Source organism: Cariama cristata, unplaced genomic scaffold, assembly GCF_000690535.1.
Source record: "Cariama cristata isolate BGI_N322 unplaced genomic scaffold, ASM69053v1 scaffold11882, whole genome shotgun sequence".
In the NCBI taxonomy this organism is placed as follows: Eukaryota; Metazoa; Chordata; class Aves; order Cariamiformes; family Cariamidae; genus Cariama; species Cariama cristata.
In genome coordinates, this window is record NW_009603277.1 from 32577 (window position 1) to 46332 (window position 13756).

Below are 13756 nucleotides of genomic sequence, written 5' to 3' on the forward strand. Positions count from 1 at the left end.
AACTGCTCGCCCCCATACAAGCAAACCTCTGGTTCACCCTTGCATTAACCAGACACGTGAGGGAAACCATATTGCCTGCTGCTTTTTATCCAGCAGACTTGAACTTCCAGTGCCTCTAGTTTCTGTGGCACCTTCTGGTTGTTACCTTCACCTCTCGCCTTGACAGCCCTCCAAAGACACGGGGGGATGAGTAACTCTCCACTGGAACAGTGTCCAAGGACTGAGAGACAGCATTTTTGGGACTGATGGAAGCAGCAAGGCAGATCTAGCTGGGAAATGCCATCTAGAGGCCAAAATGTGCTTTTACCTATTGTTTATGTTTGCCTTCAAGTAATGGTAGTGCTTGCTCCTTTCACTTCAGTACAATCCTATTCTCTCACCAGCGTTATCCCTGCTTCGCTGTTACCTCTGCAGCGCTGCATCTGAAGGAGAACACGCTGTCCCGCAGGGCTGCCTGTACTTACGCTGTAGTAGAGGTGCGTCTGAAGCCTCCATTTTCACAAAAGGCCATTCTTCTAGTCATGAGCTACAAGTTTAGCGTCAGTCAACTACATTACAAAAACTAGAAGTGGGCCCAGCTTTACAGAAAGGAGCAAGGAACAAACATACTCCAGTCCTTCCTCACCCCTTAAAGGTGAGCTGCCTGGCTTTTTACAAAACCTTGGGAATAAAGCCATGTCTCTCAGCCAGGAGTGGTTTCACCATATAAGTGCTCTTTTTATATGTCACAACTTATTTATTTTTTTATACGGATGGGGCACTGGTCCACACTTACAGAAACAGTAATGACTTTGTGCCAGCACACTGATGCATCACACGGAGGCTAACACAGCTCAGGTCTTTGAAAGCAGCATCTGTCTCCCACTAAAATGGGGTGTGGGATTCCAGAAGCAGATTCCAGAAAACCTAGGAACCAGAGGGCTTTTTTTTGAACAACACACTGCTGAAGAATTGCACTCTAGAATTCAAGCTTTAAATATTTAACACTAGAGGCTGAGGGGGGGCACTGGGGGGGGGGGGGAAGGAAAGAAAAAAAGAAAGGGCCAAGGTGGCTGACTGGTGCAAACCAGAACTGTGTGACCTGGCCCAAGCAACTGGCTAGTATTTACTTCAAGATCAAGCAAGACAAAGGTTGGTAAAACTAGCTAGCTGTTAAAGCAGCAAATAAAAATTTCCAGGAAAAAAAAGCGCAACCTAAAACTCTCCAGAAAACAGCCAGAAGTTAAAATAAAACTAATTTCTATAGGATTCTAGCAGCATATCAAGCTCCCAGATGAGGTTAAGGCTCATTGAGTGAGGCACTTCCCATACTTCTGAAATGTGAAATGCCAAAAGTCCTGGGGAGCCAGGAACTGGCACAGAGGGAAGTTCCAACTCTAACCTAAACTCTTCATTTAAAAACAAAACGGAACTGAAGCACTTAGAAAGATTACAGGGTAAAGTACAGTGAATATAAATGTCAAACTAAACAGCTTGGTGAACATAGTATTATGATAACCATTTTCTGGTGGAAAAGTTTTTTTCATGTACTAAGTGGTCAAAGCAACAAAAATCACCATTAGCAGCAATAACATGGCAGACAAGATGAGAGCGTTGTGCAGGAGGATCTTCCGACCGACGTAGTTCTTATTGGAAGTAAATCAGCTATGGGAAAATAGTATGTGCTGACTGACAACAGCCACAGCAAAGATTTCTCCCCCCACAAAGGGAATGATTAAAATCCCATTTATGCTGAGATGTTCAGAATGGGATCTGCCCTTTCAAAGATGGAACACAAAATTAAGAAGTCATCTCTTCTTGATTTATTTGGGTTATTTTTGAATAGAAATAGGCTTCTGCAGAAGCAAAGACACATGCTTCCTTACAGAGAGGCCTAGCATGCCTCTTCTTAGGTTCCCTTCTGATGCCTCATTAAGAAGCCAAATGACCCACCAATCATGGAGGGAATAACAAAATTAGCTTCAATGATTTAAGAGATGGTGGCGGAACTCCCTTTTGGCATGAGCCTCTCTTTCATCCCTCTCGTATAGAAAAAAGCCAAACCACAGAGAGGAACCAGTCGTGAGAAGTATTTCAATAACCAGTCTGCAGCTATGAGAAGAGGCGGCTGTTATCACCAGAGCAACAAAACAGAGGACAAGGGTGGAGGGAGAAGACGAAGGAATGCTGATATGCTGGGTTGGGATTGAAGAGGGCACAGCAGGGTGTTTATTCATAGCCCGTAGGATTCAGCAGCTGTTTCAAAACAAGAAGTCACATCAAAGGAAAGAACTGTTAGCACAGCTCCTACATGAGTTTTTTTCAACCCAGATAAAACTGTCCTGATAATGGTGAGGAGAAGGAGGGACTTTGGGAAAACTCCCTGTTTCAGAGAATTAGTGAAATTTGATTCATTGTTCATGTTAGGATGTCAAAGCAATTATGAAAATCAAGTAGAAAAAAATCCATCTAGGACTTCTCAGGCCTTAGCCCGGCGTAGGTGGGGGTAGCTCTGCAGAGTCCTGTCTATTGCTTCATCCAAGCTCACCACTGGTTTGTAGCCCATGGCTCTCTTGGCCCGTTCACAGCTGTAGTAGTGAAATGTTCCGGCTAGTGCCACCCGCATAGGGGTAAAAGTGGGCTTGATGGTGACCAGTGGACTTAGCAGCCACAGCACTAGAGACAGGAACAGGGCCAGGTAATACGCCAGCCAATAGGGAATACGGTACTTGGGAGGATCGTAGTTCAAGCCAGTCAAGATACGGGACATGAAAGCCCAGAAAGGAACTGGTTCATCATTTGTGATATGAAATGCCTGAAAGAGAGGAAGACAAAAAGGCAGATGAAAAAATCATTAGTTTTCACAAATTTGTCTCTGTGACGGCCCATCTCGTGTTCATGTTGAGGAGACACATCCCTGACTTCACTGGGAACACATTTTCATGAGAAACGGCTTTGCACTAACCACCTCTGTCTGAAAAGTGACGAACCCCTTCTTTGCTAAGAAAGCCAGCTACTTCCGACGCTCCAGAGGGTAAGATTACTCAGAAATGGTCAAACAAACTGAATGACACAACACAACACAAATGCATTAAAGTACCCTAGCTGCACGTACAGCGCATGTCCAGAGCACAGTGGTGCCATGAAGATCTATAAAAGCTTCTCCTGTTCTGAACTCTATCGCCAAAGCTAAGTAACTGTCTTCTTATGTACACACCTTGGCTGCCCACAGTTCCGGATTTCCTTTCACAAGTTTTATAGCATGAAGTATATTGATACATCTTAGCCCATGTGGTTGCACACAATGGTCACCAGATGGGCAGCCATTCATTATACACAGAGACAGAAAAAAATTGACCCATTTGTGTGTGCTAGTTCCACTCCTCTCCAAGACAGATGTTCAGTACAGATAAAAATCAGCATAAATTACAGAGCAGACACACGAAGCCAAGGGAGGCTTGCAGATGAAGTTCAGCTAGGGGACGTCTACTCCCCTCCCCTTGCTAGGTCCTTCCTTACCTTCCCACACAGGGGAGAATCTTTCTGAAGATTTTCTGCAGCTAGGATGTGTCCATGGACCACGTTTTCCACATAGGTGAAATCTACCAAGTTCTTTCCATCCCTGCAGAGACAAAAGGAAGAAGTTTAGCCCTAAGGCAAGTCAGGCTGAAAATCTGCTTGTGGCAAAAGGAAGGACTTTCACACATGATATATTTATTCCAAGTTTCCTCTTCTCCTGCTCTCTTGTGCTGCAAATTCAGGTTATACCCTCTCAGAGAGATGAAATCACTACATACTATTTTGGAGACAGAGGAAAGGCTCTTAGATCTCAGCTCTTGTCAAGGCCCTCAAAGTTTACCTTCCTGTAACAGTACCATTTTTAAACCTCAGATCCTACAGGTCTCAGAATCAGTAGAGTGATCCACAGAAGCAGAACAAATAGAAACAGCGTGGTAACTAGCACAAAGACAGGCACTTAAGGACAAGCTTTCACTTATGAATTTCTTGGCTCGTGAAATTCTAACTTATTCCCCCAATAAGCCAACTTCACCCCTAGCTGAAACCAATTTAACTCACTGTGTTAAATCTATTTCCACACAGGTACAGAAAATGAAAATGAATCTGCATCACTTTCAGGAGTCCAGCTAAATCAAACAAATGGTTTGTTACGAAACCATCACCACACTCATTTGGCCATAAAACCAGTATTGCTGCAATCCAACATTCTGAGAGAGAATGATTTTCATTTCCTATGTTCATGGATGAATAGCTATTTCATTTGCTTTCTTGGAAGGGATATATAAGTCTGTATAGTGGTAGGAAAACTCAAAATGAGGAATGCATGTTTGAGCTGGAAGAGAATGCAGACTTGCATGAAGCGGAAACCTTGAGTTTGTGTAGGTTTGCTGCTCGCAGAACAGTGTGAGAGATCAATTCAGAAGTGAACTGTAAGGAAGAATAAGAACCAAAAAAACCCAAAACCCCACAACTCTATTCCCTTTCTTCCTTCTACCCCGATCATATATTCACATGTGCACATACACACACAAACCAGCTCCCTGAATGTAATAAAAATCTATTACAAATTAAAGAACACATTTCTTTTCAAGAGCATAATACAATCAATAAAAATATCCTTAGTAGTAGCTCGAACTATTTCTTGTTCTAAAATTTCAGTGGTCCACTACAAGCTCTGCAAGGCTCAATAACAAGACAAATATCTTTGATCTTATAGTATCTTCGATCTTATAATCGGAAATATTAAAACACTGCCATATAAGCTTTTTAATTGCAAGAACCCCAAATACCAGAAGTCTATATTAATTAAATTAACAGGAAGTAATCTGAGCGCTCTCATATTTAAAAGGACAGCTCTTTAGACAATGCAGAGACAGCTCAAGCTATGTCAGCTTTCCCCACTGATACTCTTTTTGCATTGTGAACACTTACCATCCAAGTGCATGAGTCCCTAACACAGAAGGTTTTTTAAAAAAAGAATCCTGGATCACAAGTGAAAAATTAAAGAAACGTACTTTTTTTCCAAGCCACAACAACACTACTACTTTAGTATTATTCCCTTCCAAATGGGCTTTGTAGGCTCAGCATTAATTTTAACAAAAGCTATGAAATGACTAAGCCTTGCTCACCCAATGATGAACTTCATTTTGCCGCTCTTAGCTGCTTGGATGAGGATGGGAACCAGCTGAGGGTCTCTAGGGCCAAATATTCCATGGGGACGAATAGCAGTAGTGAAGAAATTGTTGCCTGGGTCATTTGCACTGAGCAAAAAAAAAAACGATAACCAAATCAGGAGAGAAAGGCTGGGAAGAGAAGTATGGGTTAGTAATACATTCCAAGATCATCACTAAAGGGGGTAGGCGTTCTGCCATCTCTTTCGGAAGACACCAGTGGAAGAATTACCGATCACTCATATCTTTACAAACGATCCTCCCTTTGTTCCCATCTGTTCTCCCACTTCTCTTTAATGAGAAAACCAGACAAAAATCTGTTTTCATTATTGAACATCTAATGAATTGACAGGCAAAGGAAGGGAACTCTTCGCCTCTCTCATTTAACACCATAGAAACCAGAGGAGCTTTGAAAGTTCCTTCACTCCATGAATTCTTTATGGACATGTTGGAGAAAAGAAGGACACCAAGCAATTCAATCTCTGTCTCTCTCATCAATCAACAGAAGATTTTCATCACAGGCCTTCTCAATCATATTCAGAAGGGCTGTGGTCCCATCTTCCTGGCAGCACCAGATTTAGCTAAGCAGATTTAGCAAGGCATCTTTGAAGAAGATTTAATTCTACTGGGAATTTCCAAACAACGTGTTCTACTAATTTTTAACAGCTGCTGGATTTTCTGTTAAAAATCCAAGAACAATGTATACAAATAAACACTGAATACTTTCACTGTTTTACCCAAAACAAAGACATAATTCCAAGCATATTGCGCTAGACTTGATTGCTGCTCATAAGCTTCTACTTTATTAGTCCACTTTACTGCAAAGTGGTTATGCTGGCGAGTGAACAGATGTTTTTATGCTGTATTTTCAATTAAGCTCTTTTTAAGGAACATAAGAAAAATTCTTAAAGCCTAATACTCGACTTTAGAGGACACACTGTCAGCTTCAGTATGGAAGCAAGTCTAAACACCTCTTGCACAAAAAGCGTAGGTTCTTTCCACAACTGAAATACAAGCCACTGAAAAAAGTTTGAAGAAATGTTTGTTCACTGTGATTAAAACATTGTCATACCATATTTAAACCACAAATACTGCAGCATTAAGAACCTGAAATAGAACAGATACTGGTGATCAGCAAATGTCCGAAGTAGTGGGCATTCCGATGCGGGGAGAAATTTTTAGACCTTTTTAACAAGAATACTTTCAGTATATGGCCAATAGCATTAGCTTACAACACGTCATTAGGCTGGCATGCTCCTCAACCCAGTCCACATCTCCACCTCATCTTTTCCTTCCCCAGTGACTTGTTCACAGTCCCAACTGTACCTTCAGGCTGCAAATCAGGTAAATGGGGTTCCGAAACAGCCTTCCTGTAGGAGTAGAGAAGGCAAAAAACTCCCCGCAACTGCTCTTAAAGCAAAGCTGTACCAGTTAAGAAATGGGATTGTCACATGGCTCTTGCAATGAAAGTGACTCTGCCAGTTCGTTTATTCTTTCTCTAGAAACAATCTTTGTAGTGTAACACACTATTTCATTCAACTTCCCTGGTAATTTTTATCAAAGCTTTGTTTTATTCTCTTTTTATTAACTGAATACACTACTTTGGAGTTTCACCAGCCAAGGAAGACGTAACTGAGCACTTCTGTATTCGGACTGCGAAAGAGCTGCTAGGAAAGCATCCCCTGGACCAACCCATCAGCATGCCTAGGGAAAAGGATGTGGGTCACTTGTGAAAGACACAAGTGGCAGCCACTTGCCATACTTCTCTATAATGGAACAAATGAATCCACAGCTCACTAGCCTCCACACTGAAGAAGGCTAAAATCTGACAGATTCGCCTAAAAGAGGGGAATTTCCTATTTCAGTTATACTCTGAAAACTCTGGCAGGCATTGCTACATATGCATGATTCTGCGCAGATTTTCTTTGCAACTGTAAGAATGAGATACTACTTTATAATGAAAGAGAGATTCTGGAGAACAGCAGAGATCATCTCAGTCTTGAAGAGTCTGTTGTGTCCCCCAGGGCATGCCCTAATTTTAGAAGGGCAGTTTTAGGCATTGAAAATAACAATGTTAACTATGTGATGACAAATACCTTCTCCTGTAGGATCTTCGTCTCTGTGTAATAGTCAATAGGTTTTTTTGCATAAGGGAGGTCTTCTGATCCATTTTTTATGTCTGTGCCCTCAAAAACTACACTGGCACTGCTAGTTAACACCAGTTTCTGCAACAGATGTGAAAGAAAACAGTTGTTTAAAGCTGAAGACAAAAGGGTCATTATATACAAAGGCTGAGTAAAGACAATAATAATGTTTAATCAACTGATTCTACAGATAACAAACTAAGTCTAGAAGAACATGGGCTAATGGAAGATGACCTGAAACTGCAGGTAAGAAAACTCCCACTCTCTTAATTGACTCTGTCACATTGTTTAGTGAGATTAAAACATTTCAACAAACATCCAAGGCAGCCAGTCAAGGGGAAAACATCTCCAGGAAAATTAGAGTGCCCACTTGGCTTGGCACATTTTAGCACTTAACACACAACGAGTGTTTTTAAGATATATTTGTTCATCTTGATGGTAACAATATCACAGTAGATTAAACCAAAAAAAGAATTCTTATCTTCAGCGTATTTGTTGGCTAAAAACATACCCTAGTGGATTCAAAACAGGAAGTCAGTGATGTATTTGAGTAATCAGAAACATATGGTTTTAAACAAGATCTACATTGTAATAGAAAGATGACTAGATCCAACAAGTTCCAATAAGACTTAACTCCTTGCTCTGACAGAATCCAGACTAAGCCTGAAGGTAAACATCACGTGGCGCATTTCCTACAACAGCTTATTACACAAGGGCAGAAAAAACCCCACCAACTAACAACAAACTGTGGGGCTGGGAGTCCTATGTGATAGACATCATTTAATTCTAAACATTATCACTTCCATATTTGGACATGGACACTGCGCAAAATGCATGCTTTGGAGGCAACATCTCTGCCCAGAATAAGTAAGGGATCTTCACATGCATTGCACTTGAAAATTTGCTAAGAATTTAAATGAAAACTCATGTGATATCAAAATAACATAAGGAGGAAAAAAAAAAAAAAAGCACAGCCTTGCCTGAACAGCAGCTTGGTTTCCTCTGGCTCTTTCTTTTGTGGGCAAATGACTTTCTAAACCAAATTATACTATACCAAGTCTGCACTAGACTTTCTATACCAAATTACATGGCACAAGTATGTTCCTTCTCATTATATGTGGTTTTAAACAAGATCTACATGTGGTTCTCCCATGAGTGATTCCCAGGTGTCTAGAAGGACAAATTTTAATGGATGTTTTTCCTGCAGTCAGGAAGATTGCAATGTGCAGGTTTTCTGTGGCAAACATGGACTGAGCTTACAGCAGACGCTAAGCAGTAGACCAACAGAATCTCTCTCTCTTCTACTAATTTTCACAGAAGAAGGAATTCAGTATCTCGGAGACCTTTGCCCCTCTTTCAAACCAGATTGAAATTGGTCCATGTTGCAATTGTTATAAAGTCACAGCAGCATCTTATAATCTCTGTGTGCTTTTCTACCCTTACCTGCACTCCAGCTTCTTTGCAGGCTTCAATGACTGCTTTGGTTCCCATAAAATTCACCTTATAGAACAGTTCCCTGTTGTCACTTGAAGGTGCTGGTGATGCACAATGAAATGCCACTGACACCCCTTGTAAAGCTGGGAGCAAAGCCTGGAAGATACATCGCATGAGACAGCAATGAAGCAACAGCAATAGTGCCTACTCAGAAAAAAAAAAAGAAGGAAATAAAACACAGAGTTCTTTTCCTCATGGAAACAAAACCACCAAATTTCAAGTCATCGTCCTTCCATAAAGGTGAGCAGCTGGAATAGGATTAGCATCCAGGATCTTCACAATGTCCTCTCCTTCTTGCTAGGCAAAAAAGCACCACATCATCTGTTCTTTCCAGAGAAGAACCTGGGAACCTTCTGAGACCTGGAGGCTGTCTAGACTTCACTACTTGCAATAGTCTCAAGTGCTGCAGGTATGAGACTCAAAATTACCTGGAGATGGGAGTTAGAAAACTCATCAAGCAGCAGGTTTAACAGCCAGCAGTACCCCATGGCCCTGTCTGCATTTGAGATGACTGTCATAAAGCTCTAGGACATGATACTTTACACTGGTGGAGAGACATCTCTTCACATTGCATACAAATGTTTTTGCCGAGGCTCGCACACATGATTGAATCAAGGCAAGAGGTCTTAGCGTGCCTTAACTGTTAGGAATAATGCATTCTGCTGTTCTCACACAGCTGAGGTTAGCCAGGAGAGCACCCACATGCAATTACCAACAGTGACTGTAATTAGGCTGTATATCTGAGCTAACAGTAATGCAAACCGTAATACAGAAACAAGTTCTGTTTTTTTCAGCTTCAAGCAGAAGTATATTTCTTTAAATGTTCTAGATGAGGGTTCCACAGAAAACTGCTTAGGCTACTGACTTCACAGGGAAAGGTTGCAGGGCATATCTATATAGCCTTTTACAACCTGTGCAGTGCCTTCAGGTGTTTAGTGCTTCAGGGAAGGCTTGGTAAGCTGTTTGAACAAACATTTACGTAAACAGACATCCTTTCTATCTACCCATGTCACATACTATTGTTAGTCTGTACCTCTTTGTCGCAAAGGTCTCCCAGGAAGAACTGCACTCTGTCACTGTCAAATCTCTTCTGAATATCAAACACATTGACCACGTAACCCTTCTCCAGGAGCTGCTCCACCATGTGCTGGCCTAAGAATCCTGACCCGCCGATCACTGTACATTTCTTACCAGCCTGCAGAGACAGGGAGAAAAGCACCTTAGTAAGGAGACTTACACCAACAAACTGCACAAGAAACCTGATCTCTACTTCCTCAGATCTTAATGCACTGGAGTTTCGCAGAACTAGTCAGTAGCTAGTTTAATTGGAGGAGTCTAAATTCACATCAAAACACTCTTCCATATCTCCGTGCTATCACAGTAACTTAAAAGTTCAGGCATGCTCATGGTCCCCACAGCTCACATGCTGGTTTGTATTTTAGCAGGAGTCTGCCTCGTAACCAAATGGCTCAGGTAGTAGGGAAGAAAAAGAGAATTGGCTCTGACAAACTCTGCCCTGATGGTAAAGCAAACAGAATTTGCTTCAGCCCCATGATACAGATAATTCAGAATACTAAAACTGTCAGTGTTAGCAAGGACAAAACCATTTTCAGAGCATGTGAAACTGAGGCTTCTCCAAGCCAAGAAAGCAATCAGGTAAAGGCAAGGATTATCCTTCTTAGTTAGTCATTAGTTCCTCCTTTCTTTTTTAAAGCTTTTTAAAATCAATGGCTAGTCACTAATTAACAGATTCTGGTCTGGTCACTCATCTAACCGGCCTGAGACTGAAGACCTTACCGCCAACACAAAACATACAAGCAACGAGTCTGAGGAAGCTTTTGTACAAAGAATGCTCTGTCCTGGTTGGAAATAGATTTGCTCCTTAATTGTTGCTACACAAAACCCCACCTCTGCAGTTATACTATCAGCTGAAGGGAATTTTAACCCAGGGAAACCACACAAAGACAACAATTGTTCAGAAGTTTACGTGCTACATCCTTAAACAAAGACTCTACTGCAAAGTGTCAGTTATCCACAACCGAAATTAGAAGAGTTCACAGCAGTTGCTTAGTTACATTAAAGCATAACCAGTTATTTAGAATGCTGCATGCAAAGTACAGTTTGATTAAAATAATTTTTAAAAGTTCTAACAGGTTGGCCTATTTGGGGGCTATTTGGTTTTGATAGCTGCAAGAGAACAGACAGCATCGAAAGAATATGTGAGTTTAAGGACTCTCTGCAGTTCACTCTCCTTGTACTCCTCCACTACAACAGTTTTGCATTTGCTTTACTCGTCAGCTTCCTGATTCTCTACACTGAGCCACATCCCTCCCCTCTGCGGTGCCCTCTCCCTGTTGAGGCGCCTAGCCTTTTCAGCTCCTCCTCAAAAGGCAGTCGCTCCGTCCCATCAATATTTTTACTTGCCTTCCCCTGCACCCTTTCTCATTCCAGTGCGTTCTTCATAAAACAAGAGCACCGGAACTGCACACTGCACTTAGATGTGCTGGACCAAAGTTCTACAGCGGCAGCATGACGCCCTCTGTCTGGCTTTGAATATCAGAATCAATTTCTACCAGTACAGATGAGGTAAGTCCAGGTTTCTCTGTATGATGGTTTTCCACTCACCCAAGTATAAGGACGGTATTCTAACTGGTGATGAGAAGCAGACTATTTAAATAATCTTTACTGCACATTTATAATACGCAATACAATCTAGTACACACATCTCCTGGGAAAGCACTAAACGAACCAACTCAATGACCAGATTCAGTATAACTGCAGCTAACAGTGCTGCACATGGATTAATCAGCCGTTTTTAAAAAAACACAGGTAGAAAGCCAGGCTATGCATCATTATATTGATTTTAGGATATGAACGACTACCTATCTAGTGTTGTGCTGTGAAGATACAACAGCTTTTTCACACTCTCTACCATGACACTACATTGGGGTTTTTGTTTCCTAAATAGCTGAGATTCACTGAAGCTTCATATGAATTAACGAGAAAATAGTTCAGAAGGTAGAAATTTCTCTATAAAGAAGAACCACGAGTAATGCAAAAGAACAGCTTAATAAATTGTACTCCTAAGAGTAATGTACAAACACGTCTCTGAGCTAAGCCAAATGTTACTCTTTCCATATGCTAGCCTCCTGTATTTAATGCAGGAATCATAGAAAGAGGTTACAATGGTCTAGTAGATCTCAGGGATCTCAGCTGGGCCTTTATCTGCACTGCAACATGGAATAATGTTATAAGGCATGTAGAAATGATCCTGGAGTAGCTAAATCTCCAGACCAATTGATTTGGCAGCACTGACAAAGCCACTAGTGTTCTTGGGGGTGGGAGTTGGAGCATTCCTGGATCTCTTTGGAACTAACAGCAGCAAGTGATTCCTTGGAAAATCATGTTTCCTCCATCACTATCTCCAGAGTTAGTATTAATGCAGGAACAGTCTCATGTCTTCCCTGGTAATGTTCAGAAGAAGTATCTATGAAAATATGTTTCTGCAAGATAAATAATAAAGCATCAGTTAAGCCCTCAACTTACCGATCTGAGGCGTGTGGCCATTTTTCAGATGATTCACTACCAACCTAATTCCTTTAAAAAAGGAGAATATTATTTTATTCACAATGCAATACTTTTAAAAACACATTTCTAGTTATAGAAATCAAGGTTTGAAGACATTATGCTAAAGCAGAAGTATGCAAACTAATTCTCCCTGCCCTGCTGAACAAAATAAGCAGCACAAGAGTAACAGCGACATCAAATCGCTTTCTCAAAGGCATAATTTTAATATAATGAAATACCCTTGATAACAAAGGTACCATCTTATTTTAGCTAGTATTAGCTTCATGCACTTCCTTTAAGTCTGAATATTGACACTCCAAATAACATGAACACAATTGCAGGTTTTGACAATGTCCTCTTCAAAAATATAGTTGCTCAATGGTGTTAGGAACAACAAAATAAAACTGAAGTTCAAGCATTTCAGCAGCACCGTGCCCGCCTGTTCCACAGCAGCAGACACAGCACGGAAGAAACACCGGCACTCACTGGTGCCCATCAGTGAAGGGAGGGGAGCCAGTGGTGAGATTTTCCAAGTTTTCACACCACAGGCTGTTGATGCCACCAGTTTCATTAAAATATGCTCTTCCTCGCAGCAACAGCAAACAAAATTCCCAACTCAGCTGGGATTGTACTGTGTGGAGTATAATTGAAAGACAGAAAAAGACAACATGCCTGTTTAAGATCCATTTCCAACATAAAGAAAAGCTGCACACAGACTTCTGATGGCTTTACGGTCACTTTAAACCATCACTATGGTAAACTACTGGTTTAGAGGCTGATTTCACTCTCCTTATTCCTAGTCAGTGCTTCCCACTACCTCCTGTTATTCATGGGCTGAGATAGATCAAGGCTATGAGTAGCTGAAAACTAATCATTTGCTGCCTGGGCTGGTCTTCAGCCAGAGCAGCTCTCTGACCCATCTCACCTCACAAACACTAGTGCCAACGTAAGTGGATTAGATCCAGGAACAGCTACACCAATGTTGCTATAAAATTATCGCAGTACCATGCCACACACAAGCAAACACATCTGTTGGACTGGCTCACTCTGCAAGCTACACAGTTTAGCACTCTTTGTTTTTCGTTTTTCTGAAAAACCCCTTGAAATAACAAGGAAAGAGCCAAAAGAAGGCACGATTGGCACCTGACCAGCCAGGAACACCACGCTCGTTTGAAAGTATGGGCACAGGGTGATCCACCCTCCAGTTGCCCTCTCTTCTACCCCCACGTCTGCCTTAACACAGGCCTTACCCCTCTCCAAAATGCAATTTTTGAACTGCTCCGTCTCCAGTTTCCCCCCAGCTCGTTCAGCTCCCCCATCCCATAGCCTCCCCACCCATCTCCCACCCCTTCGGCCACCCTCCACACACCCACCTTCTCCTAC

General features: G+C 41.6%; 1 protein-coding gene across 1 annotated transcript; it reads right to left on the minus strand.

Moving 5' to 3' along the window:
- Positions 1-2306: 2306 nt before the first annotated feature.
- On the minus strand, positions 2307-12373 carry NSDHL (NAD(P) dependent steroid dehydrogenase-like). The gene is made up of 7 exons (XM_009695118.1): positions 12353-12373; positions 9840-10001; positions 8756-8902; positions 7248-7393; positions 5127-5258; positions 3499-3601; positions 2307-2794 (listed from the first exon to the last, which is right to left on the minus strand). The coding sequence occupies exons 1-7, from the start codon at positions 12371-12373 to the stop codon at positions 2459-2461; spliced, it is 1047 nt and encodes a 348-aa protein (XP_009693420.1). The 3' UTR covers positions 2307-2458.
- Positions 12374-13756: the final 1383 nt, after the last annotated feature.